The 27,019-nt window shown below is 40.8% G+C and overlaps 1 protein-coding gene across 1 annotated transcript in view; it reads right to left on the minus strand.

Moving 5' to 3' along the window:
- Positions 1-13,702: 13,702 nt before the first annotated feature.
- RALYL (RALY RNA binding protein like) overlaps positions 13,703-27,019 on the minus strand; it is a 422,766-nt gene continuing 409,449 nt past the window's right edge. The window contains 2 exon segments of the mRNA XM_052651717.1: positions 13,703-13,728; positions 13,731-13,916. Coding sequence (XP_052507677.1) covers positions 13,703-13,728; positions 13,731-13,916 — 212 coding nt within the window.

A 27,019-nucleotide genomic window follows, 5' to 3' on the forward strand; every position in this document is an offset into this window, starting at 1 on the left:
ATAGTTCCATCTTTCCTTGCAATGATTCTTTCAAATAAACCATCTCCTAACCTTAACTCTAACTTAGTAAATCCATAAACATGCAATTTTTCTTTGACATTAACTTTGTGGTCACTCTGGTGCTTGCATGCAAGCAAATGTGTGAGTGTTTACTCAAGAAATTGCACTTTCTCTTCTATGTTGGTAGCCCAGGGTCTTTTTGTTGCCAGAATTGTTTCATTTCTCCAACAACTTTCGTAACTAGCCTTTTGAAATCTGACGGCATTAATACCTCAGATTGCTCTATTTTCCTCCAGCACATTAGAGCATTACTAGGAAAACAGTGCTTTCCCCATCTTTTTATACACTTAAGACTTATTTTTGGACTGCCTCTCATTTCTAAAGCACTTCAGTACCATTCTCTTCATCTTTTGTCTCCCTCCTCACAGAAGCTCTGGGATTGTGAAAATCTCTTATTTCGTTTGAGTCTGTACTCTAGATTTATTATTCTGCCTCTTCACATTAGTAGAGAGACCGTTTGGAAATTGCCTGTCTATCACAATACATTTAACATCTCAAAATTCCTTAACTCTAGAGACCACATTGCCCTCCTGCTGAAGTTGGAATCATAACATCTAGTATACTTATCTGGGCATACTTTAGTTTTGAAATCTCTGAAATTTATTTTCTTATGAACTTGTAATTTTTTTTTTTTTTTGTATACTTTGGGAACTTAAAAATTGCAGATGGGGAAACTTAGTTTCTGTTTGTTTTAAAGCTTGGTGTTCTAGCTTTCCTAACCAAATTTCAAATTTAACTGAACGTCAGGGCTGTATATTGTCACCCTGCTTATTTAACTCATATGCAGAGTACATCATGAGAAACACTGGACTGGAAGAAGCACAAGCTGGAATTAAGATTGCTGGCAGAAATATCACTAACCTCAGATATGCAGGTGACACCACCCTTATGGTAGAAAGTGAAGAGGAACCAAAAAGCCTCTTGATGAAAGTAAAAGAAGAGAGTGAAAAAGTTGGCTTAAAGCTCAACATTCAGAAAACGAAGATCATGGCATCTGATCCCATCACTTCATGGGAAATACTTGGGGAAACAGTGGAAACAGCGTCAGACTTTATTTCTTTGGGCTCCAAAATCACTGCAGATGGTGACTGCAGCCATGAAATTAAAAGACACTTACTCTTTGGAAGGAAAGTTATGACCAACATAGATAGCATATTAAAAAGCAAAGACATTACTTTGCCAACAAAGGTCCGTCTAGACTCCTTTAGAATGGACTGGTTGGATCTCCTTGCAGTCCAAGGGACTCTCAAGAGTCTTCTCCAACATCAGTTCTTTGGAAGGACTGATGTTAAAGCTGAAACTCCCATACTCTGGCCACCTCATGCGAAGAGTTGACTCATTGGAAAAGACTCTGATGCTGGGAGGGACTGGCGGCAGGAGGAGAAGGGGACGACAGAAGATGAGATGGCTGGAAGGCATCACTGACTCGATGGACATGAGTTTGGGTGAACTCTGGAAGTTGGTGACGGACAGGGAGGCCCGGCGTGCTGCGATTCATGGGGTTGCAAAGAGTCGGACATAACTGAGCGACTGAACCGAACTGAACTAAATTTGGGTTACTTAAATTTGCATTTTTATCCCTCACGGGAGGTAATAATACAAAATCACAGAAAACCAACACGACAGAGTCAACACTGCCGCGCTGACTCTAATGTGCGGTTTTAAGCCTCCTGCTGTTCCTCCTCAGTGCCTCAATGGAGCAGGTTGCTGCCTGAACGACCCAGTGAATAAGTTATAATGAAAACTGTTTGTTCCTCTGCTTTGTATAATATTGCTCTAAATCACAGAGGGCATCACACACAAGTGTTATTTAGAACACAATACATAAGAAAATGTACTTAAAAATGATAAGAGCACTCCCAGTTAATCTGAGGATACGTTTCTCTCTTTAACAAATATTCATTAACATTAACACATGCTAAGCACCACAGTAAGGAACAACACCAAAGAAAACAGGCGCTGAGAAATTCACAAATCAGTGAGCCAGAAAGAAAGGAAATCACTAATCACAATAAAGCAAGTTAGGTGTGAGGAGACACATACACTGGGGTCTAAGAAAAAGCAAGCCCAGTGGTGTCCAGAACAGGCTGGGGACCTTGTGCAGGAATGATTCATGACATGCAACATCCGTCTTAAAGAGACAGCATGTGTTGACCAGTCAGATGGAGAAAAGAATGGGGAAGGATATTCAAGGAAGCAGGGACAGCATATACCCAGAAGCGTGATATAATGCGTCAGATACTGTCAAGTAATCCAGCACCCCTCTATTCCACCCACCTCACTCATCCCTATGTCCTGCCAGACAATGAAGGCTGGGTTATGGGTGAGAAATCCAAAACCAAAAGAAACCATCCAGCCTGCAAGGGGTGGAAATGGACATTTTAAAAAAGTAGCAGCAGCAGTGGAGTGAGCGACCGAATAACCTGCACAGGTTACGGAGGACTCAATTAACTCTGGGAGTGTCAGGAAGGTTTCTAGAGGGTATGGCATTAGGAATTTATTTTTCTTGAAATAAAAATGGATTTTCACCAGAACAAGGAAGAGAATGCCGTTTCAGGAAAGTCAGTCTCCACTCCTAACTTACATTTCAGGCAACTTCTATTTCTATCAAGGCAATCACACACTACTGTCTTGTCCAAGGTCTTTTTCACTAAGCATAACGTTTCTAAAATGTGCCCACATTGTTTCACAGATCAATCGTTTGCTCTCTTTTATTACTAAGTAGTATCCATTGAGTGAATAGACCCCACTTTATATATCCATTGATGAATTGTTTCTGGTTTGGGGATACTATGAGTAGAACTGCTAAAAGGTTCTTATTCAAGTACTTCCTAGACACATGGTTTCATTTCCTTTGAATGCTTAGGCGCTGAGCTGCCGCCTCAGTTCGGTCCAGTTTTATAAGAAATTCCCAGACATTCTGATATTCTGGATACACTGCACCGTGTCTGCCGAGGCATGTTCAACAGTTTCAGCATTCTGCATCTTTGCCAACGTGCCAACATTCGATCCCACCAGTCAATTTTGGCCATTCTGGGGGAGGGCGTTTTATTTTACTTTACTGTTGGCTTAATTTTTATTTTCACGAATACTAATGGGTCTGAGTGAATTCTCACGTGTCTCTGTCTTTGGTTAAGACCCTACTCGTCTTTCTTCATGTACTGTGTGTTCTACCTCATGGTCCTCAGCCCTGGCTACACATTAAACTGTCTTTGCACTTTTGCTTGGGCCCCACCCCCCGAGTTTAATCTGATTTAGTTGTAAGCCGCCTGTCACTGGGATTTATAAAGAGGTACTCTTTGTAATTCTATGTGCACCTGGATTTGTAAACTCTGTTGCTGTAGTCCAGTGATTTTCAAACTATAAGTAACAGAGTCACCTAGAGGGCTTGTTAATACACACATTGCCGAGCTTCACCTCAGAGTTTCTGATTCAGGGAGTCTCAGTTAGAGTCTGAGAATATGCTTTCCTGGACATCTGCCTTTCTGAAACATTTCCACATGATATGGTGCTGCGGGTCCTTGGATCATCCACTGAGAACCACATCCCAAGAGACACTAAAGTCAAGTCTTTCCTCTTGGTATTTTCTGTTGGTAATGCCATCTAAGCCTTTGTTTTCCTTGTACAAGCTTTTTCTTTAAGAACCAAACCCCAAATGTGTCTCAACCTTGGCAAATCTGTCCAGAGTCATTTGCTCTGTCATTTCACTTCCCATACACTACTGTCCTGATGGATGGGATAACTGCATTTGTGGCACTGCTTTGCTAATATCTGTTTATTTTTTCTGGTGACAGCACGTTCCTCTCCTACCCAGTGAGTGCTCTATGGACTCAAAAGCCACTGTGCCATGTTTTTTGACTCTTCAGCAACTAACAATATCTGGTACATTACTGAGTTTCCATTATTTCATTGAAAAATTTCTTGGTTCTTTTAATGAATGAGTGGCTGGATGACCACAGAAAATGTGATATATAAGGCTTCTCACAGGCTTGAATTCTTCAAAACCACAACTGACCATCTTTTAAATTAAATTGGTGGCCAGATCACATAAGCCAGAGAACAAATCTATAACAAAAACTAAAAATAAAAGCCATATGTCACTGTAGGCTACAGTTAGCATTATCTTTTTTTTTTTAAGTCATTAGAGGACTTGAAAAGGAATTCTTTTGAACTGAATAAGGCAGCAAGTACAAAATCAAAGAAAAATTTTACAAGATGAAAACAAAGTATAATTCCTCTCAGAATATTACATTTGTTTCCTGAAGGCTTTCTTATCAAATAAGAAGTGCTTTCAAACAAATTTGACTCTCTAGAGACTTTAAAGACACAAACTTTCATATGAAAGACTATGTTGCTAGAAATTCTATATTTTATTGAAAGCTTCATTTGCAAAATGAGATGGCAACTATAATATTAATAATGATAACAGCTGCAATTCACTTCTTAAATTATGTTGCAGACTTTGTTACGTGCACTTCATGAATTATCTCATTTAATCCTTCAGTTCTGTTCAGTTCAGTTCTGAGCTTACTAGAGCCTTATGTTGTTCAGTTGCTAACTCCAAGGTGACTCTTTGAGACCCCATGGACTGCAGCACAACAGGCTTCCCTGTCCATCATCTCCCTAACTTTGCTCAAACTCATGTCCATCGAGTCGGTGATGTCATCCAACCATCTCATCCTCTATCGTACCCTTCTCCTTCCGCCTTCAACCTTTCCCAGTATGAGGGTCTTTTCTAATGAGTCACTTCTTCGCATCAAGTGGCCAAAGTATTGGAGCTTCAGCATCAGTCCTTCCAATGGATATTCAGGGTTGAATTCCTTTAGGATGGACTGGTTTGCTCTCCTTGCCTTATTTTGTTCAGTCATGTCTGACTCTTGGCAACTCTATGGACTGCGACGTGCAAGGCTCCCCGTTCTTCACCATCTCCCAGAGCTTGCTCAAAGTCCATTGAGTCAGGATGCCATCCTACCATCCCATCGTCTGCCGCCCACTTCTCCTCCTGCCCTTGCCTTATGAGGGGGTGTTATTATTCCACTTTCATAGGTAACAATGAAAAGAAGTTAAAAGAACTTAAATAGTGTATTGAAGGCCAGTATTCAGGACTATTTCTATGGAGAGTTGCCAGGTAAATTACAGGAAGCTCAGTTGAATTTGAATTTCAGATAAATGGTACTTCTTTTGTTACAAGTATATCTCATGGAATACTGGGAACATGATAATATTAGAAAACTATTCATTGTTTATCTGAAATTAAAAATTAACTGGTATCCTATGTTTTTATTTGCTCAATCTGAACAACCTACTTCTAACTCACTCCAGAAAAATTTGCATCAGACCGCTAGGTTACAGGCACCTTAATTCTCTCTTACTTACGTACAGGTAATTCTTGATTTACTTACATGAAATTGTGGCATAAACTTCAAACATTTAACACAGCCTCAAGAACCATGAATGATGTGGATTCCATTTTGTGGATCTCCACGATCAGGGGCACCCCACCTGCGCTGTGGGGCAGGAGCTGGGCCAGGTGTGCGTCTGGGGTGAGTGTGTCTGCTGCAGGCTGAGTGGGGAGAGCTCAGGGCAGACCAGAGGAAGCGGGCAGACGGCGCGGGGTGTGGGGATCGCTGTGGGGACCTCCGGTTCTCCTTGGAGGAGGTGGACAGCTTGCAGAGAGCTTTAAACAGAATGGCTGGCTTAAGTTTCAACGGGACCAAACTGACTCAGGCTCGGAGAGCAACGTGAGGGGGACGAGGGTGGAAGGCGAGGAGCAGGCAGCCGCCGCAAACATTCAGGCAGCCGCTCGAGAGGCTGCTTTCCATGACCTCTCGGCCCTCAAAGGCTTTACGGGCTCAGGCTTCAAGCTCTGGGTGGTAACGTCCACCGGGGAGCGGGAGAGAGGGCTATGGTTCTCCCAGTTTGGTGCGGCTTCAGGCGGAGGCCTGAGGGGCTCCGGATCCAGGCGCGCCGTGTGGGTGTTGCATCTTTGGGGCAGACGAGGCAGCCCTGCTGGCAGAGAGCGATATTCTGTCACAAAGGCAGCAGCAGAGGCCGTGGCAAGGCTGTGGTCTCAGGGGAGGGCAGGCGGCAGGAGATGCTCCCGCACGCGGCCGGGATCCCCCGGGGTCCCGGAAACAACCGGAGATGCTGGGCGCGGGGCGGCGAGGTCCTGCAGCCCTGCGAGGGTTGCTATGATGCTCTTAGACTTTACTGTTAACTTAACCGGCATCTAATTTGCACCTAGATAGGCGTGGAAGCATTCAAGGTCACCAGATTAAATGAATGAAGTTGAACACACAGGCAAAATACAAATGCCCTACAACGGAACTGCGAGCACGTAGCAGACTTTTCACAGGGAGCTCTGGGCTGCGAAAGACATGGATGGCCAGCTTGTCCAAACTCACGAAGGCCCGAACTGCTTCTGTCACACTGAAGACAGAATTCCGTTTTTAACAACCCAGACATCTAGCCTTCCGGGGAAAATGAAAGTTTACCCTAATGGTCTAAGCAGAGCTCTTCAGCTAAAATAAAAATGATTGAAGTCAAAGCGAAGTGAAGAAGTGAAGTGAAGTCACTCAGTCGCGTCCGACTCTTTGCGACCCCATGGACTGTAGCCTACCAGGCTCCTCTGTCCATGGGATTCTCCAGGCAAGAGTACTGGAGTGTAATTGCCATTTCCTTCTCCAGGGGACTTCCTGACCCAGGGATCGAACCCGGGTCTCCCACATTGTAGACAGACGCTTCACCGTCTGAGCCAATATTTCCTGTGAGCAGTGCGGGTCACGTAGCTGTCACGGCCCTGGCCCTTTGTACCTCAGATGCAGGTCATGCATGCTGTATGCATGCCCTGGGACTGGTCATCCTATCCCTGACTCCTTCCAAATTATGGGTGGGAACTTACTTTCTATCCTTATTATCTGTGGCAGGAGGATTGGGAAGACAGCCTATGATGGCACGCCAGAGGTTGAGATGAAGGTCTTGAATACAGACTCAAAGCAAAAGGCTGAGTAAACACTTTCTTGCTCCCTTGTGATACACACCACTAACTAACCCACTTGGCACCACCTTTGGGAATGTGCCTCCCAAATTCCTGTTTGTCCTCTAGCTAGTGTTTAGTCCAAATGACAATATTAAAAAGAGACTGCAGCAGGGAGGATATGCGGGAGCGTTCAGGTGAAGGATTTAATTAGGAAAGAAACAGAAAGCTTCAAAAAGAAGGAAAGGTTTTCAGTCCACTTCATAAAGAAAGAACAAGAATATTGATTAAAATGCTTTATGCATTCCAGTTTTTCAATGGTATATCAGAATGCCTGCTTTGAGTTCTCTTCAATTACAGCACCGGATTTGTGGTCCACACCTTCCCAAGTATGCACAGAAATTCAATAGCTTGTAAGCCCAGGTGACTCTCTGCTTAGTTGAATATTTTGTTAAATGCTGAAAGATGTACTATAATGTAGTACTCAACTTGCATACCCAAGTATGAGACTCGCCAGCTCGGTTATTCTACTGTGGATTCTTACTAGATTTGCCTGATTTGACTACATGTACTCAGCAGGAGTAATTACAAGAAGAATTCACAAAAGCTCAAATTCGCTAATGCATTTAAATGTTTGCACTGTCTACAGTTTCCTTTGGGATTTGATGTCACTCTGTCATTTCAAACCTCAGACTGATAAAAATACAGATTCCTGAACTCTTCCCCACATAGTCTATATTAGCATTTTAAGAAGCACCTTAGGCCTCTGGATATAAGTTGACCAAAAACTTTGCTTTGGAAAACACTCATCAGACTCTCAACATCTCCTGAATGTAGCTGACAGCTTGTGATGCCCTTGGATGGGCACAGTTGCCTTTCTCATCCATCTTTTCTCATGCACCTGGGAGATTTCATTTGCCCTTTTAAATTAGCAGGGCACAAATCAACTCTCAATATTCAGTGGAAGGACTGATGCTGAAGCTGAAACTCCAATACTTTGGCCACCTGATGCGAAGAGCTGACTCACTGGAAAGGACCCTGATGCTGGGAAAGATTGAAGGCAAGAGGAGAAGGGGACAACAGCGGATGAGACGGTTGGATGGCATCACCGACTCAATGGGCATGAGTTTGAGCAAGCTCCAGGAGACAGCGAAGGACAGGGAAGCCTGGTGTGCTGCAGTCCCTGGGGTGGCAAAGAATCGGACACAACTTAGCGACTGAACAGCAACAAAGCCCTCACTTCTCTATAGAATTTCCATTCGGCACAGATTACTACTTTATGGATGATGTCATTTTATATGAAAGGGGATTACAACTCTGCTGGATATGGAAAAAGGAAGAGTTTGAAAGGCAAGTATTTTATTTGTGAAGTTTGTAGTAGTTTTACAAAAATATCTACTTTGCTATCTGTCTATCCATCCATGCTCCCACCCCCCACATAATATGAAACATCTAATGTATTTTGGACATTAAATATACTTTCCCTAAAATGATCTGAAACAATGAAGGGTGATTTGAATATTCTTTCTGCATGTTAGCAGGTGCTGTTCCTTAACTCAGCATCCTTTGAGGTAAATTTCTACTATCTCTTCTGCCAGGAGCCTTTGTTGACTCCCAGGGAAGCGTGATTCCCCAGCTGTAGATTGCATCTTCCATATGGGTCTTATCATGATACACTGCTTAGTATGTTTTTCCTGCAGCCTTTATCCTCAGTTAATTCACAGCCTTCTTGAGGGGAAAAAAGTATGATTTCCTTCATTATTCCCATAGCAAAAACCTCATTAGTGGTCAATCAATAAATATTTGCTAATGGATTTATTCAGAAATGAGTATGGTAGCAGTTAGATAATTGTATGCACAATGTATCAATCTAGAGTTCAATTTATAACATATTCAAACCTTAACTTACAGGCACTAATGAAATATATGAGCATAGATTATTGTAGAGTCAAAGATTTTAGCCTTGGCTGACTTCTCATAAATTATCAAGTCCAAGTCTAATACTTTTACATAAGGAAATCAGTCTTCTCTAGGCACTAAGCTACTGGAGTAAAAGAACCATTGACTTAAATATTTCATTTTACAAAAAAGCGATAATTTTAGTTATCTGTACAGCTTTTGTAGCACCTGGTACACACACAACAGGCCCCTAAATGCAGACTGAATGGATTGCTTAATGGAAACGGAACCCACTAACTGGATATTTAGATCCAGACGATGCACAGAGCCAGTGTTCATGCCCTCAGCTTTTCACAAGCTCTGCAAGGGGGGCCACCACTTACGGCTACTCCTCGAACACATTTTGCCGGATCTCCCTTGCTTATTGTACAGGATACAAGTCTTATTTCCCATTCTTTTTAGATTTTCTCTGAGCAGCTGCCTAAGCACATGGATATCAACTCTTTAGTTACAACTGTAGGCACTAAAAACCTAATTATTGATAGACTGCATTCTTGCTGAATCTGTAATCATATCTGCCCTTCAAAAAGAGAAGATACATGTCTTTCCTTTCCAGGAACCAAGGATGACTCAGATCATGTGGTCAGGAAAAGAGAGAACAGTAGAACAGGGAATTTTCTCTCGGCCAGTTCCTAGGAGTGACTCCGCAGTCTCCATTTAGACCACAGGGACTGAATTTACTCAACGCTCACTCATTATTTTCCAAGTCTTAGGAACAAAAGGAGATACTGGAGATAGTGTCCTTACCTCCCATTAGCTAAGTCCCCCAGTTATAAAGCAGAGGTTGAGGGAGAAAAAACCTGAGAACCTCCAGCAGCAAGAGTTCTAATCAGTTACTTCTTGAGCATTTAGAGCATAAACCGAACACCACGGTTTGACTTTGTTCCCCTGGCTGCATGCTAAACCCTTGACCTTCAGAAACGGTGTTCCTGGAACACAGATTCACTCAGAGGAAAGATCAAACAGAATCAGTTTTAGAAATTTTCAGTCTAACTTTGCTATTTGCAAATAAGAAAGTTGAGAGAGAAGTTGCAATGAGGGTGAATGGGCTGGATCAGACAGTGACAGGTCTGGGGCTAGAATGGGCCTTGCTATCTTTTTCACGACAGCTGGCATTGTCTAACTCTTAATCCTAGCTGATCCTCGGAGTGATCTCATGCATGTGTGGAAGAACCATCTTGCATTCGAGCCTCTCGCTCTCCTGAATTCTTCCTGATTCAGGGACTTTTCCTCTGATCCCACTTCCATCAGCCCCTCTCATGGATCTTCTCATCATCTGTCAACACCTCTGAACTGGCTCAGTCTCTGAGGACAGCCATCACTTTTCTCTTGTTTATTTCCTCTTCTTTCCTCTCGTCCTTCACAGTATAGGGGCTTCTATTCACTCTATGCCTCTATTTTCTCCTTCTCAGTCCCCAGCTCTGTTCCCTGACTTCCCTGCTCGGGTTCAATTCCATGATTTCTTTAGTCAACCACTCTTTTTTACTTATGTCCTCAACTCTATTTATTGGTTGTGTTTGATTTATTTGACAACAATCCAACTGATAAAATCTGATGGAGAGAACCCCACAGCTGTGCTGGCTGATGCCTCCATAACAGCGGTTCTCGAAGAGCTCCCCAGACTGCCAGCAGCAGCACAATGTGGGAACCTGTTAGAAATGTGAATTCTCAGACACACTCAGCGTACTGAATCAGAGACGCTTGGAACGGGACACTGCAATCTGCATTTTTAACTATCTGGAATGGGAGTTAACAGGCTCCAGGTACTTCTGATCTACCTTAAAGTTTGCAAAATTAGAGTAGTACTCTAATTATTGGTCTTTAACCTTAGCTAGCTATGAACATTAACCATCAGTCTTTATATATTTTCAAATTAGTGGTCTTCTATGCTTTTCATATTAGCTTCTTCAAATCTTCTCAATTCTCCTCAAATCTATGATAATGCCCATCTCTCCTCACTCCATGGAAACAGTGGCAGGCCTTATTTTCTTGGTCTCTAAGATCACTGTGGATGGTGGCTGCAGCCACAAAATTCAAAGACGCTTGCTCCTTTAAAGAAAAGCTGTGGCCAACCTAGACAGCATATTAATAAGCAGAGACATCACTTTGCCAGCAAAATTCCATAGAGTCAAAGCTATGTTTTTTGCAGTAGTCATGTACGGATGTGAGAGTTGGACCATAAGGAAGCCTGAGCACCAAATAATTGATGCTTTTAAATTGTGTGCTGGAGAAGACTCTTGACAGTCTCTTGGACAGCAAAGAGATCAAACCAGTCAATTCCAAAAGAACTGAACCCTGAATATTCATCAGAAGGACTGAAGCTGAAGCTGAAGCTCCAATACTTTGGCCACCTGATGTGAAGAGCCGACTCATTTGAAAAGACCCTGATGCTGGGAAAGATTGAGATCAGGAGGAGAAGGGGACAAAAGAGAATGAAACGATTGAATGGCATCACTGACTCAATGGACATGAGTTTGAGCACAGTCAGGGAGATAGTGAAGGTCAGGGAAGCCCAGCGTGCTGCAGTCCATGGGATCACAGAGTTGGATGCAATTTAGCGACTGAACAACAACTCACGCTTCAGAGATTATCACCCTGTGACTTACAGTTCGTGCTTGAACTCCCTTAAGGACCTGCCACCACATCCGCAGCCTTAATACAGTTTGCTGCAACGAAACAGTGTTCCTCTTCATGTCGAAGGTCAGCCTGCACATACATCTACATCCTAGACTCCTTTCCTATCAGCACCAGGGACTTTCTCCATTTTTCCTCACCAAGTCCTCCCTCTCTCTCTCCTGGCCTCTTCCACCCAACTTCATCATAATTTAAATTCACACACTTGGGGATTTTGATTTGAAATATGATAAAAAGCACTGTAGATGTTTAAGCAAAGGGGCAGCATTGTCTGGGTTACAGTTTAAAATGACTTTTATCCTTCTTGTGCAGAGAATGGATTGCATGGGCTGAAGCAAAAAGATCAGTTCAGCTGTACTGGAGATGTAACTAGCTCTGGGCTACAATTTGGAGGTAGAATTAATGGGGATAGGTGGAACAAATCAGAAGTAATCTCAGTCTTTTTGGTTTTTAACAGCTGTGTGGATGATGATGCTATTTATGAGAATGAGAAAGACTGGAAAGCAATAAGATGGCTGGAAAAATCAAGAATGTTTCTGGCATGTTAAGTTTCAACTGCTTATCGAACAGCTCTACTTGAGTCTAGAATTCCAGGAAGAGATAAGAAGCAGAAATGTAGATTTAGAGATCTTTGGCCTATAAATACTTAAAGCTCTGGTATTTGATGAAGTTCCATTGGTAAAGTGTGTAGAGAGAGAAGGTGACCCACGGCAAAGCCCTGGGCTACTTCAGTATTTAAAGTGGGGATGTGGAGGGCAAGTTTCTAGCACAGCTGGGTGAGAATGAGCAATTGGTATTCCGAGAAATTCTCCTAAGCAGTTTCCAGCCAAATCCCACTGAGGGGTCAATTAAGAACAGAGAGGCAACCATTAGTAATGACGTCACGGAAGCATCCTGCGACCTCAAGAGCGGTCACACTGAGAGCGCGACAACAAAAGCCGGATGGGAGTGGGCTGAGGGACTTGTGCTGGTGGATTAAAGTCCTGCCTGAGGAGAAGCAGGGAAACTCGCCAGCCTTTCGTTCTAGTCCCTGCTCAGTAGATTCCAGAAATGAAAACAGTCCTAAAAATAGGTACTTAAACCGTTCAAACTGAGGCAGACTTTGGTAGAAATAAGAATGGTTGTTAAAGGCTCCTATCTCAAAAGCTTAAATAAAGGTACCATGCAATTTAAACAGATTTGGAATGTTAAAAAATCAATACAGAATTCCATAGATGAAACAAAGTGTAGTTACCATGCTAAAAAGCAGCCACAGCAAAATTACCACAGTAACAGTGGGTATTCAAACAGATTGGAGTCTGATGTTACCTAGGGTTAAGTCAAGTTTAATATAACCAGTCCATTATATTTGAGAGTTGGCAGCACACACACAGAGACACACACACACACACTTGCCTTCTCATCATTTGTATTAGTCAGTCCCTTAAAGATAGCATATTTAATTTCATGGCTGATAAAATATGGGAAATAGCATCCTCATCAGCATATATTTACCAATATTACCAGCATATATTTCCCTGGTGTGTTTATACAGGAAAGAACATCTGGAAATGAGCAGTATAGTTATTACAACATTGGGAAAATGAAGCATGTAACGAATCAGGTCTTAAATCTACAGCTCATAAGAGCTGGTCGTCAAGCTGCACAGACACTGAGGACGATAAACTGGCCTCACGCTAAAGGGCAGCCTTAGTGAACGGAGTGTACAGGGCTGCTGACCATGGAGCTAATATAGGCATCATCAGCGAGTGACCCTGTTAACTGGGAGGGGGCCATGCGTCTCCCAGTAGATGGCGTTTATTGCCAGGATATCATACCCACGTATAGCTCATGCGTGATGGCTCAAACGCAAGATTCCTGTTGTGATGAAGCACTTGAGAAAGAGAACTTTTCATCTGAGACTGCGAATATACCCAGTTCTAACCTATCATGTTCTTGTTCGTTCATTTATTCCCTCATATTTTAAATTAGCAACAGTATATTGAGCACTTATTATGGGCAGAGCACTATCCACGTTTGCCTTAAGCAGGCGCCCAGGAGGAAGAAACAGGCCCCGGAGAATTCACCTCTGCCTTAGAACGAACGGGTTGCGGACATGCTGCACTGTTTCCTACCAGCTCGTGAGCCCCGTCCTCGTCGAAGTCCTCCTCCACGCCGTCGGTCAGCTCCTCCCCGTCGGCGTCGGGCGCTCCCTCTGCGGGCTCCTCCGCGGAGTGGTCCGCGTTCTCCGACACACACTCGTCCTGGATCAGCTCTAGACTCGCTTCCAGCTGCTTCTTCTGAGCTTCTGGAGGAGGGGGAGAAAGCAAACGACTGCTACCTTGGGGTGCTCACGAGCCATTGGATAAACCATGAAAAAGCAGCCTAGGAAGGGTCAATTCTGTACTATGAAGGGTGTGAGAAAGACAAAGTCATGTTAAGCTCCAATTAATTGAGTTGCGTAAACTATTTCATATATAGGCATGTGGTTACGTGTAAGCATATTATGTGTTACAGAATTAGAAAAGTTTGGGGAATCCAGAGGGTCTGTGTATACAAAGAAACAAAGATTTACATAAACAGATTAATCTTTCTGGCTATACATAGTCCTTTCTGATAAGGACGTTTTCTCTGAGGAGAAAATACAGCAACAAAAAAGGGGGAAATCAGATAAAACATAGAACTTGTTCACTCAAGGAAGGAGAATTTATCATTGATAAGTTCAAACCCAAGTGAAAAAGAGGGGAAAAGTGCAAAAGCAGGTATGTTGACTGTCAGACAGCACGTCCATGTGACCAATCCTTTGATATTTTATTCGAAATTTTGTTGGTAGATGTGATTAACTGCAATGGTTAAAATTCTGGGGTTGGAGAGCTGGGTTCAAGGTCAACCTTCATCACTTACCAGCTTTGTGATTCTTAAATGATCAACCCTCCTTATGCCTCCGTTTTCTCACCCACACAGTAGGGATAGATACCGCTTCGAGTACTGAATCCAAGTGCTTAGTAGAGTGATTTGCGAATAATAAGTGCTCAACAAATGAAGCCACATTCTACATAAATAGAACTCTTTCTAATACCAGGGTGTGCACATTCCATTAACAGAAATTTGCCCAAGTGGGAACTATGCAGACAGCAAAATGATCATTTTCCCTAGTGGCTGGTTTTCATCTTTTGTGAAAATATCAAGAAGCATCGAGTACTGAATAAATGAGACCTTTCTTAGGTACTTCCTTCTTTTATTTCCATGTGTACATAATTATCCCTAAAACTGGCTGCTTTTCACTCGTTTTGACTATTATTATTTGATCAGATGGTTACCCCAATATTTGCTTTGAGTTTTAAAAGATGTTACATTTTGAGTGGGTTTATATTTTATAGCAGTAAGGATAGTTTATAGGGCCAAAATATTTTGGGGGTATTCATTCCTGGACTCTTTCATAATATGGGTTAAAAAAGAAATACACATTGTCATATACATTTTGACTCAGAACAAATCTTTGCAAATATGTAAATCAACAAATGGATAAACATTATGTACAAATAAGCAGAGATCTTCTTCTATAAATAATTTAAAATTTCAATAATAGTTACTTATGAAATATGGGTGTAATGTCAAGGAGATATCATGGATTCAGTTCGACCATTGCAAAAAAGTAAATATCAAAATAATGCGAGTCACATGAACTTTTTGGCTTTCAGTGCATATAAAAGCTATGCTCACACTATAGTCTGTTAAGGTGACAACAGCATTATGCCTAAAAACAATGTACATACCTTACTTAAAAAATACTTTATGGCTGAAAAATCGTAATCATCATCTGAAGCTTCAGTGAGTCATAATCACTTTGCTGGTGGAAGATTTAAATATTTCAAAAAACACCAAGATGGGACACAAAGACATGAAGGAAGCAAATGCTGTAGGAAAAATGGTGATAATGCCTCTAAATGAGTTTTTGCATTTTAAATCTCCAAGTAATAAACTTTATGTATTGAAAAGAAGACAGAAGCGTTGTGCCCTGGCCCTGCTGCACAGGACAGACTACTAGTTCCAGCTTAGTTACTCACCAGTGGGATTACGCACGGAGGATTGAGTCTGTTTTAGCTACCTGGTCAGGCCATACAAACATATTAAGCTGACCTTTCCTCAAGTACCAAAAAGCTTTCAAAATAATATGTAGATTATGAGGATTAACGAAGTTTATCTTTAGGAAGTGTTTTGCAGACTATGGAGGACAACATACATGTGTATTGTTACATATGAAAAGGTATGCTTCTCATCATGAATGTGTCAAGACAACAATAACAAAACTACCAAGTCTGAAACAAGAAGCCTGATAAGGCCAGAGAATAACAGTGAAGAAACCTGTGGGACTGAGGCTGTTCAGAAGAAAAGAACTGACTGATTCAACCAAGGCTAAAAATAATTAGTAGGGGCATTTTAAAATGACAAAACGTTGGCACTTTCTCTTCACATTTACTTTACATGTATAGATGCGGACTATATATTCCTTGATAGATTTTTAAAATCAATTTGTTAGCTTCAGATTTTTCCGTGTAACAATATAATGATGTAAACTCTGCTTTGAAAGCTATACATTTTATCTTCATTTGCATATCTGAATGTTCTGATGGAAGCAAGAGGCATAAATTCTCCCCTTTTCTCTGACATCTAAATAAATTTTACATAGAAAGTCCTATGATCACTACAAAGTGGTTACTGTTGAAGCTAACCAAGGTTTTTTTTCTTCTAAACCTAGAAAATTATTATTTTATTTCCAAATAGGGAAATAGGTTAAAGAAAAAAGAAACTTTAATCTAGAGAAAATAACCTAAATATCTGGATTAAAAGAAAGGTAAATTAGGCAAGAGATACAACCAAAACCACAGTGAACTTAACTGTTACTGAAAATTGTGAGATTTTATTTGTCTCATCTCTCTAAACATATCATTGCTTTCTGCAGTTCCAGACCATTAACTGAGGCTGACCAAGCTACACACGTATGACTAGTATCTGCTGAGGAAACACTGTGATGAAAACCAGAGTTACCATATAATCCACTCCTGAACATATAGCCAGAAAAGATGGAAACTCTAATTGGAAATGACACGTGCACCCCAATGCTCACAGCAGCGTTACTTTCAATAACCAAGACATGAAAGCAACCTAAGTGTCCATCAACAAATGGATGGATAAAGAAGAAAATGAATGGATAAAGAAGATATGTCTCACACACACACACACACACACACACACACACACACACACACTGCAGTATACTCAGCCATAAAAAGAATGAAATAATGCCACTTGCAGCAACATGGATGGACCTAGAGATGATCAGACTAAGTGATGGAAGTCGATAAAGAAAGACAAATATCGTACGATATCACTTATATTTGAAATCTAAGAACAGTACAGAGGAACTTATGTACTAGGTTAGACAAAAAGTTTGCTCAGGTTTTCCAGTAACATCTCATGGAAAAACTGGAACTTTTTGTCCAGCCCAATACAAACAGAGAAACAAACTCACAGACAGAAAAATCTGTGGTCTCCAGAAGGGAAGGGAGGCGAGGGATACATCAGGACCAGGGGGTTAGCAGATATAAGTTGTCATATTTAAAACGGATAAACAACCAGGATTGACTGTATGGCACAGAGGACTATATTCAATATCTTGCAATACCCTATAGTGGAAAAGAATAGAAAAAAGTATGAATCATTTTGCTGTAGACCTGGAGCTAACACAATATGAAAATAAACTATAGTTTAAATTTTAGGAAAAGCTAAGATGGGCAGACTAGCGAGAGCACAGGAAAGCTGGACCCCTCTGGCATCAGTCATGCCGTATGCTCCACCCTGCTGCGTCTGCACCACCAGCCCTTGGAGGGCACACAGGCTTGCTACTCTGGATCTTCTGCTCTTTCTCCTAAGTTTGTACTATCACTTGATGCCCTTACTTCTAGCCAGTTTTGGTCACTACGATGCTTGTTCCAATGCTCCGGCTCTCCAATCCTGGTGTTGGCATTTTAAGACCAAAGGAAAAAAAAAAGAAAGAAAGAAAAAAAATGAAGGTTTGGGATTGGATAACTATTATTTTATTAAAAAATGTTCCCAACCTTACAACTTTTCCAAGTGCCAAACTTTCTTATTTTAAATCACTGTGTTTATTCTTTTGTTATCATACATAAATGGGCTTCTGGTTGCAATTCCCATTCTATTGGAAATTCATTTGATCTGGCATCTCTGTTTCTTCTCTAATGATATCAGAAATATTTGTTCTTTAAGAATCGCCACTTTTTGATATTGAAAGTTTATATATATATATCCCCCCCTCCCCTAGAAAATTTCTGTCACAGAGTCTATGCAGGACCAGATCTTGGAGCTGTGTAATTCTCGTTTGGCTTTGCATAACAATATGATTCAGTTATCTTTGGAATCCAAGCTGACTTTCCTGATCTTCTTAGCTGAACACAGTCCCTTCTCCTTTGATTAACCAAAGCTTGGATCAAATAGTTCTCCTGCTGTCCTCTCCTTTTCTCATTAGTGTTTAAGCTTCCTTGAAACTTGAGCTATTGCTTCAAAAGGTCATTGTCACACTCTAAGCGGATAATAAAGATATTGATCTTTTGTAAAGTGAAAAATGCAATACAAGTCAGTTATCAAGAAATATTTTGATGTGCTCTGCACCCCTCACTGAATGCCTCATACATAGAAGAGAGAAGGTATTAGAGATAACATAGGATTTGAGATCCACACATTTGCTAATTACTACTTCTACTAATTTTCTTTTCTGAAAGATGAGCATAAAAATAGCATCTTTCAGAGGGTTTCAGTGTACTCAAGTGAGGAAAAAGAAGTGAATATGTTTTTAAATAAAGGCCACACAAACATGTTACCTTAGAAGGTTCCAAATAATTATTGAGTTGAATCTGTATTGATTGCTTAATGGCTATAGATAAATTGTCCATGGCAAAATAATTCATCACTACTGATCATTAAGAATTATATATTACAAAGACAATTCCGGCTTTGATATGGTCCCTTAATTTCTGTTTAGACAGATGATGTTTTAAATTACTCTGTTTTGTGTATTAATATGCAATATATGTGTAACTCCTCTGATGACCTATTTCAAAGGCAGTTGTGCATTAATATAGCATATTGCAAAAAACCCTGTAACATCCTCATTCATCCACTCATTAATTTGAAAGCTAAATGAATGGGAGATAATATCTGAGTTGAGAAAAAAGGCTTAATTGATTCATAGGAGTTCAACAGACATATAATCAATATGGTTATCACAAATTTTTGTCATTATCACTGGAAAATGTTATAATCACTAAATGGTGATAGGTTTCATGAAAAAAGCACACATGAAAGCTTATCTTGTTCATTAAACTGCTGGTTCACAATAAGCAGTTTTGATCCAGTTACTATATTGCTGAAATGGAAAGAAAGCAACTTTTTTTTTAATAATTATCTAATTTTACTTCTACTAGAAATGAGTAGCTTAGTAGTAGTTGTAGGCTTTTAGTTTATTCTTAATGTCATAGCAGTCTATTTATCTGCAATCCTTTTTCTACTTATTTTTACTTTTTATTGTGGTTGTACATGTATGCACACATATGTGCACTTATATCTCTACTACCGAAGTTTCTTTGGGTCAGAAACATTTTTATAGATTTTTGTAACTTGGAGCCTTATGTGCAAATTAAATATTTGTTGAATATATTCCTGAATTTTTATGGAACTAAAAAATGAAAATAAATGCTTGGGCATCAGATTCTTTTCACAGAGTCAAAGTGATTTTTGAATTTGGCACCGTGGTAGCAACAATATAAATTCAGCAAGAAACTAAAAGAAACCTCCTTGCCACATTCTACACAAGAGCCCCACACCGCTAAGGCAAAGTTAACTGCGGAGTGTGAGAGCGTCTCAGAGAAAAGTTGTTCACGGTTATCCTGACAGGTCTTGAGGAGAAAAAGAAACTGTGAAGACTTCAGGTGGAGGCGGGCTGCCTTTGAACACTGGTGTCCGGGAGTCCTCACTGCCTTTTCAAGTCAGAGTGAGTGTGACCACAACATTTCTTTTGGGAGAAAAGTGAGTTAGTTTTAGATTTTTTAAAAGAATATGTCAGGAGCCAAAAAGTTCACAGCTTGTGCCTAAAAGGTATCTCTCTCTGCTCTGCTAAGTCACTTCAGTCGTGTCCGACTCTGTGCGACCCCATAGACAGCAGCCCACCAGGCTCCCCCGTCCCTGGGATTCTCCAGGCAAGAACACTGGAGTGGGTTGCCATTTCCTTCTCCAATGCATCAAAGTGAAAAGTGAAAGGGAAGTCGCTCAGTCGTGTCCGACTCTTCGAGACCCCATGGACCGAAGCCTACCAGGCTCCTCTGTCCATGGGATTTTCCAGGCAAGAGTACTAGAGTGGGGTGCCATCGCCTTCTCCGAAGGTATCTCTAATATTATATAAATTATGAATTCCAACAGAAAAAAAGTTCATTTTGGCTGCAAGTTAGCAGTCGCTTACAAAGTGCTGACTATGGGACATTCATTACCCTTAGGCACTGAAGCATCCTGAAGGGCAGGCTCATTTCCCATTTCCCAGAGGGAGAAAGTGAGGCATGCAGATGTTCGGGAAGGTGGCCACAATGAGCTGGAATTCCCATCACAGGTTGTCTGACTCCACAGCCTGGGTTGCTTTCTAACATAGCTCAAGAAAAAGGCCTAATTGAACACACTGGGTGAGTGCTGAATCAAAAGCCAGACAAGTTTTTTAGGCTTAATTTTTTTTTAATTTTAAAATCTCTTATTGAAGTATAATTGGTTTGCAACACTGTTAATCACCGCTGTCCGGCAAAGTGGTTCAGTTACACACATATAACACAAGTGTGTCAATATACACTCACAGCCTTTTTTAAGAAGCACTCTTTCCTACTAGGGTTTATCATAGGCTAAAAGCTGGCTTAAAGCTCAACATTCAGAAAATGAAGACCATGGTATCCGGTCCCACCACTTCATGGGAAATAGATGAGGAAACAGTAGAAACAGTATCAGACTTTATTTTTTGGGGCTCCAAAATCACGGCAGATGGTGACTGCAGCCATGAAATTACTTACTCCTTGCAAGAAAAGTTATGACCAACCTAGATAGCATATTCAAAAGCAGAGACATTACTTTGCCGACTAAGGTCTGTCTAGTCAAGGCTATGGTTTTTCCTGTGGTCATGTATGGATGTGAGAGTTGGACTGTGAAGAAGGCTGAGCGCTGAAGAATTGATGCTTTTGAACTGTGGTGTTGGAGAAGACTCTTGAGAGTCCCTTCGACTGCAAGGAGATCCAACCAGTCCATTCTGAAGGAGGTCAACCCTGGGATTTCTTCAGAAGTAATGATGCTAAGGCTGAAACTCCAGTACTTTGGCCACCTCATGCAAAGAGTTGACTCATTGGAAAAGACTCTGATGCTGGGAGGGATTGGGGGCAGGAGGAGAAGGGGATGACAGAGGATGAGATGGCTGGATGGCATCACGGACTCGATGGATGTGAGTCTGAGTGAACTCCGGGAGATGGTGATGGACAGGGAGGCCTGGCGTGCTGCGATTCATGGGGTCACAAAGAGTCGGACATGGCTGAGCGATTGAACTGAACTGATTGAATGTCACTCCTGGGGCGGCAGGGACTACTGCAATGAAGCAGAAGCCTGTTTCTTGGTCCTGTATATAAAAGCTGACATCTGCTAACCCCACCCTCCCAGCTCACCCTCCCCCAGCCCCAGTTCCCTTGGCAAGCACAAATCTGCTCTTTATGTCTCTGTCTGAGTCTGTTTCATAGACAGGTTCCTTTGGGTCATATTTTAGAGTCCACATATAAGTGATACCATCTGTTGTTATCTTTCTTTTTCTGACTTACCTCACTTAATACGAAAATCTCTAGTTGCATCCATGTTGCTGCAAATGACATTATTTCGTTGTTTGTGTGGCTGAGTAGTATTTTATTGTGTGTATATATATATATACACCACATCTTCTTTATCCATTCATCTGTCCATGGACATGCAAGTTGTTTCCACATCTTGGCTATTGTGAATAGTGTGTCTATAAACATGTAGGTGCACGTATCCCTTGGAATTATAGTTTTGTCCAGATATATGACAAAGAGTGGGATTGCTGGCTCATGTGTTAATTCCGTTTTTAGTTTTCTGAGGAACATCTATGCTGTTTTCCACAGTGGCTGAACCAACTTACGTTCCTATCAACAGTGTAGGAGGGAGGAACCAGGTAATTTTAAATACAAGAATGAAGAAGTTTGCTTAGGGATACATGTTCAAACTAAGCAATGGCTATCAAAGGAAAAGACGTGCAAGTGACAGGTAAATACTTCTGCTTAAGGAAAAATGCCTCAGGCTCTAAAAAGCCTTGAAAGGAAAGAACTTGATACTGAATTTCAATCTTCATACTCAAATACTTTTCCTGTACATCTCATTCTATTTCAAGACACACATATGATCTAGAAAACAAGTTAAAATTGTTGGGATTTATCTTAGAAGCATTTTTATTAAATTCAGTTTGCTGTAGAGCTATTATCATTAATATAACTCTGAAAATTGGTTGAGTTGGCAATTATATTTTTTGAAATGCTGGCTTAATTGCTAGCTAATTGCTAGCTGAATTGTACTTAGCAGATGGTTGGAAAGGATGTTGACATAAAACAGTCACATTACTCATCAGAGTCAGCTAGTATCCTGAAACCATTGTTTTTGCATTGGAGTACAAACTATATTTTTTAAAAATTCTGCAACACCTGTATATAATATGAATTTAACTCAATTATTCCAGTAAATATCAATTAGAAAGATGTACATTTTATGACTGGCATTACTAATAATGACATAAATGAGCATTAAGGAAGTTATTCAAGAGGAATGCTTTTAGATTAAAATATTAGTTACATCAGTACATTCTGGGACAAGATGACCTCAAAGTGTTCACAAGAAGCACCCTTGATGGTAGAGGTAACCAAAAATTTAATAAAATGATTAAAAAATCACTGAGCTACTGTTTGTTTAAATCCCACTAATTTTAAGGAACAGATATTATTTTACTCATTTTATACATTTTATAAGGACCTTTCCAAATTTTTTGCAGCTAGCAAGTCCTGGAAATAAGTTTCTTCTGGGTGCGAACCTGGCTCTGTTAATTTCCAAGACTGGGCCCTTGGATGTTTTAGCAGCATAAATCTATGTGTCCCATGGAAGATGAATTAGGGAGGAAACAAACTAGAATTGGAGAGAACAGCTGAAAGTTCTTAAAAAACTAAGAAAAAGGCAACAGAGCATGTGAGTGGGCTTGGGTATTAGCAGTACCATTGGAAAAAAGGACAGAAACCGTATAGACTTAATAGAAGCAGAAGACATTAAGAAGAGGTGGTATAAATGCATGGAAGAATTATACAAAACAGGTCTTCATACCCAGATAACCATGATGGTGTAATCACTAATCTAGAGCCAGACATTCTGGAGTGCAAAATCAAGTGGGCCTTAGGAAGCATCACTACAAACAAAGCTAGTGGAGGTGATGGAATTCTAGCTGAGCTATTTCTAATCCTAAAAGATGATGCTGTGAAAGTGCTGCACTCAATATGCAAGCAAATTTGGAAAACTCAGCAGTGGCTACAGGACTGGAAAAGGTCAGTTTTCATTCCAATCCCAAAGAAAAGCAATGCCAAAGAATGTTCAAGCTACTGCACAATTGCACTCATCTCACATGCTAACGAAGTAATGCTCAAAATTCTCCAAGCCAGGCTTCAACAGTACGTCAACTGAGAACTTCCAGACGTTCAAGCTGGATTTAGAAAAGGCAGAGGAACCAGAGATTAAACTGTCAACATTCACTGGATCATAGAAAAAGCAAGAGAATTCCAGAAAAAATTTCTGGGAAAGCAATAGAAATAGTGACAGACTTAATTTTCTTGGGCTCCAATCACTGCAGATGGTGACTGCAGCCAAGAAATAAAAAGATGCTTGCTCCTTGGAAGAAAAGTTATGACCAACTTAGACAACATATTAAAAAGCAGAGACATTACTTTGCTGACAAAGGTTTGTATAGTCAAAGCTATTGTTTTTCCAGTAGTCATGTATGGATGTGAGAGTTGGAACCTAAAGAAAGCTGAGCACCAAAGAATTGATGCTTCTGAACTGTGGTGCTGTATAAGACTCTTGAGAGTCCCTTGGACTGCAAGGAGATCCAACAAGTCCATCCTAAAGGATATCATTCCTGAATATTCATTGGAAAGACTGATGCTGAAGCTGAAACTCCAATACATTGGCCACCTGATGCGAAGAGCCGACTCATTAGAAAAGACCCTGATGCTGAGAAAGATTGAAGGCAGGAGGAGAAGGGGATGACAGAGGATGGGATGGTTGGGTGGCATCACTGGCTCAATAGACAAGAGTTTAAGCCAGCTCCAGGAGATGGTGAAGGACAGGGAAGCCTGGCGTGGTGCAGTCCATGGGGTCGCAGAGAGCCAGACACGACTCTCTGAGCGAGTGAACAGCAATCAGAAAATAGAAGGTGTTGAGTAAAAAGATGCCAAAGGTCAGATTTTGCAACACTAGTCATAGTAGGGTCAGAAGATGATGCTGAGGTCAGCAGTGTGGATGACAGGATTTGTTACATGGTAATGTGACAGAAGTCGGACATGGAAAGAAGTGTGTATTTAGAGGAGAAAGGAGTCCGCTCTGAAAGGCTATGACTGCGCTGTTACAAAGGAAACCTTGCTGTTAGCCTCGGCGTGACTGCTCTTTGACAGCCTTTATTCTGACTATGGTCCTGACTTCCTTTTTCTTAGAGCATTTACTTTAGAATCCTTCCAACTGTGGATTCTTTCTATGCTTCTTTGAAGTGTACATCTTTTTACAAATCTGGCATGTCTTCTAAAGACCTGGAGGCCCTCCCTTTGAAATGCAATCATCCGGAAAAGATGGGACGACTCCTGTCTCCTGGTCTCCATGGACCAACAGGAGCCTGACTCCCATAGACTCAGTCAGCAAACACAGGTGGCCTCATCTTATTGATCAGCCTCCCTACTAATATCCTCCAATACATTTTTATCATTGCACTCTTGCATTTAAAAACCCTCCTGCCTTTTGTTTCAGTAGAGCTCAATTTCCATCCCCTATTGCAATAGTCTTTTTTTTTTTAATTCCAATAGTTTTGACCCTGACCACAGCAGTCTCGAGTGAAGTCTTCCTTGTCATTTTTAACGTGTCCAGTGACACTTATCTGATGGATGTCACAGGATGTTTCCAAGAAGTAGCTGGGAAAGTCCTGATCCATTTGCTAAAGATAACTCAGTCTCATCTCCCTCACCCTGTAAATTGGGCTTCTTGAAAACAACTTTTGTAGTTAAATATTTCCACAAGATTTGTTAAGAAAAATAGCAAGTCCCACTTGCTTCACCATTCTCAGCTCTTTAAGGGCTTTGTATTTGCAAAGCTGTTCTGTTAAAAACTTGGCTATTGCTACCTCTTGATTAAGTTTTATTCATTGTCTACTGACATCACCCTTGGGAGACTGGAGACTCAGTTCTCTGTCTACAAGTCCCCACTTCCCATCTCCTTAGAGAGCTATACACTAGATTAGATCAATTTTCAGTTTTTACATAAATTTAACTATGTAAATGCTTTGGGAAGCTAAGCTGTTAGTATATAATGAGTAATTTTTTCTTTCCCAAACAGTATTTTACTTTCTTTGGAGGTAAAAGAAACATCCATTTCCTTTGGGTGTTTGCGTGTTGTTAACTTAATTCTCTACGTGCTTCTATGCGTCTTTGACTTGTACAAATGCTTCTGTAAACTTACCTGCTCCTCAACCACAATGTGTGAGTCTCATCTCAATGAATTCACTTCCCCACCTATTAGCCACTGGACCCATTTCATCCTCTTGACAAAGTCTCTCCCAGAACTTCTGAACTGGCCTCCCTGGACTCAGTTATTTCCAGGTCTCTTTCTTAACTCATATGCTAGACTCTTCCTCACCATCCTCCTGAGGATTCCCTTTGCCTTCGGATTCCTTGCTTTGGGAAAGTCATGTTTTTCCCTTTTAGAGTTTAACTCCTTGCTTTGGGAATTAGGTATAGAATGGCAGCCTGCAAATACTCTTCTCTCAGAATTTTTAGGGCATGTTTTCATTGCCTTCTAGCTTTTAGTGTGGCTGCTGAAAACCCCGTTGGCATTTCGATTCCTGCTTCTTTACATAAAACATTTTCTGTCTCTTTTCCTTGCTGTCTCTCTGGGAGCTTGTAGGATCTTCTCTTTGGCCCCATGTTCTGAAATGTCACCTTTCCCTGCTTTGATGTGCTCCAGTTACAGGCACTCAGGGGATCCTTTCAATCTTGTTGACTATGTTCTTCAGTTTTGGTTAACTTTTTCCCTGAAAAACTTTTTTTGGATGATCCTTCTCCTCTTTCTTTCCGAAGCCCTGTTTTTTAGATATTTATCCAGTAATTTCCATACCCTTCCCTTCCTATTTCCCATCTGTAGTTTCTTTTGTATTGTCTGGGAGAATTTCCTGAAATTTGTCTTTCAATTCTGTGTTATTGATTTGTGCTATCATATGTTAATTTCTAAAACCACTTTCATCTGCCTTTTAAATACTGAGTTTTAATCTTGTGCTCTTATTTCATGAATGTAATGTCTTCTCTTTCTCTCTCAGGGTGTTAACCAGCGGCTCACTGTTTTATATGGAAGTTTCATTCTTCCTGCTCAATCTGATTCCTCCGTTTTTTTTTGTTGTTGTTGTTTTTTTGTTTTTTTTGGTTCTTTGTCTCTTCTCTTTTGGTATTTGCTTTTAATGTTAAATGCTTTCTGCCATCTGGTGAACCTTGTCTGCTCATATTAACAGTATTAAAATATGGATGGACAGTTTTGTAAGAATAACGGGATCTTGTTTCTGCAGGGTGATTCTGTTTCCTTGGCTTGTACCCATGCCAATGTCTTTAAATCTTTTTTCTTAAGCTGCTCATATTCCCAGTTAAAACCTCTTCCAGTGGCCTACCAGTAGTCTGGAAGGGGAAAAGAATTCTTGGAATTTCTAGAGTAACTGTGTAAACTTCTATTTTTCTCCCTGTTAAAAACTGCCTTCAAATTTGTTAGTTGTCTATTACATCTGAAATCTGTTGTTTTCACTTTCCTAGAGGAAACTTCTTAGGGCTTCTAGTGGACCAGGAAGAGTCGGGAATGGTGACCTAGAAATCTGTTTCCTAACAGATTTTTAGCCATTTATACCCTCTTTTCCATAGGAATATGATAGCCTTGATCCTGAGCCTTTTGGGAGTTCTGTGGTTAAAACTGGATTCATTTCTAGGATGTGTTAAGTCAGGCAGAGTTCTCCATCAGCTTTCCAGCTTCTAA

The sequence above is a fragment of the Budorcas taxicolor genome, chromosome 14 (genome assembly GCF_023091745.1).
Source record: "Budorcas taxicolor isolate Tak-1 chromosome 14, Takin1.1, whole genome shotgun sequence".
In the NCBI taxonomy this organism is placed as follows: domain Eukaryota; kingdom Metazoa; phylum Chordata; class Mammalia; order Artiodactyla; family Bovidae; genus Budorcas; species Budorcas taxicolor.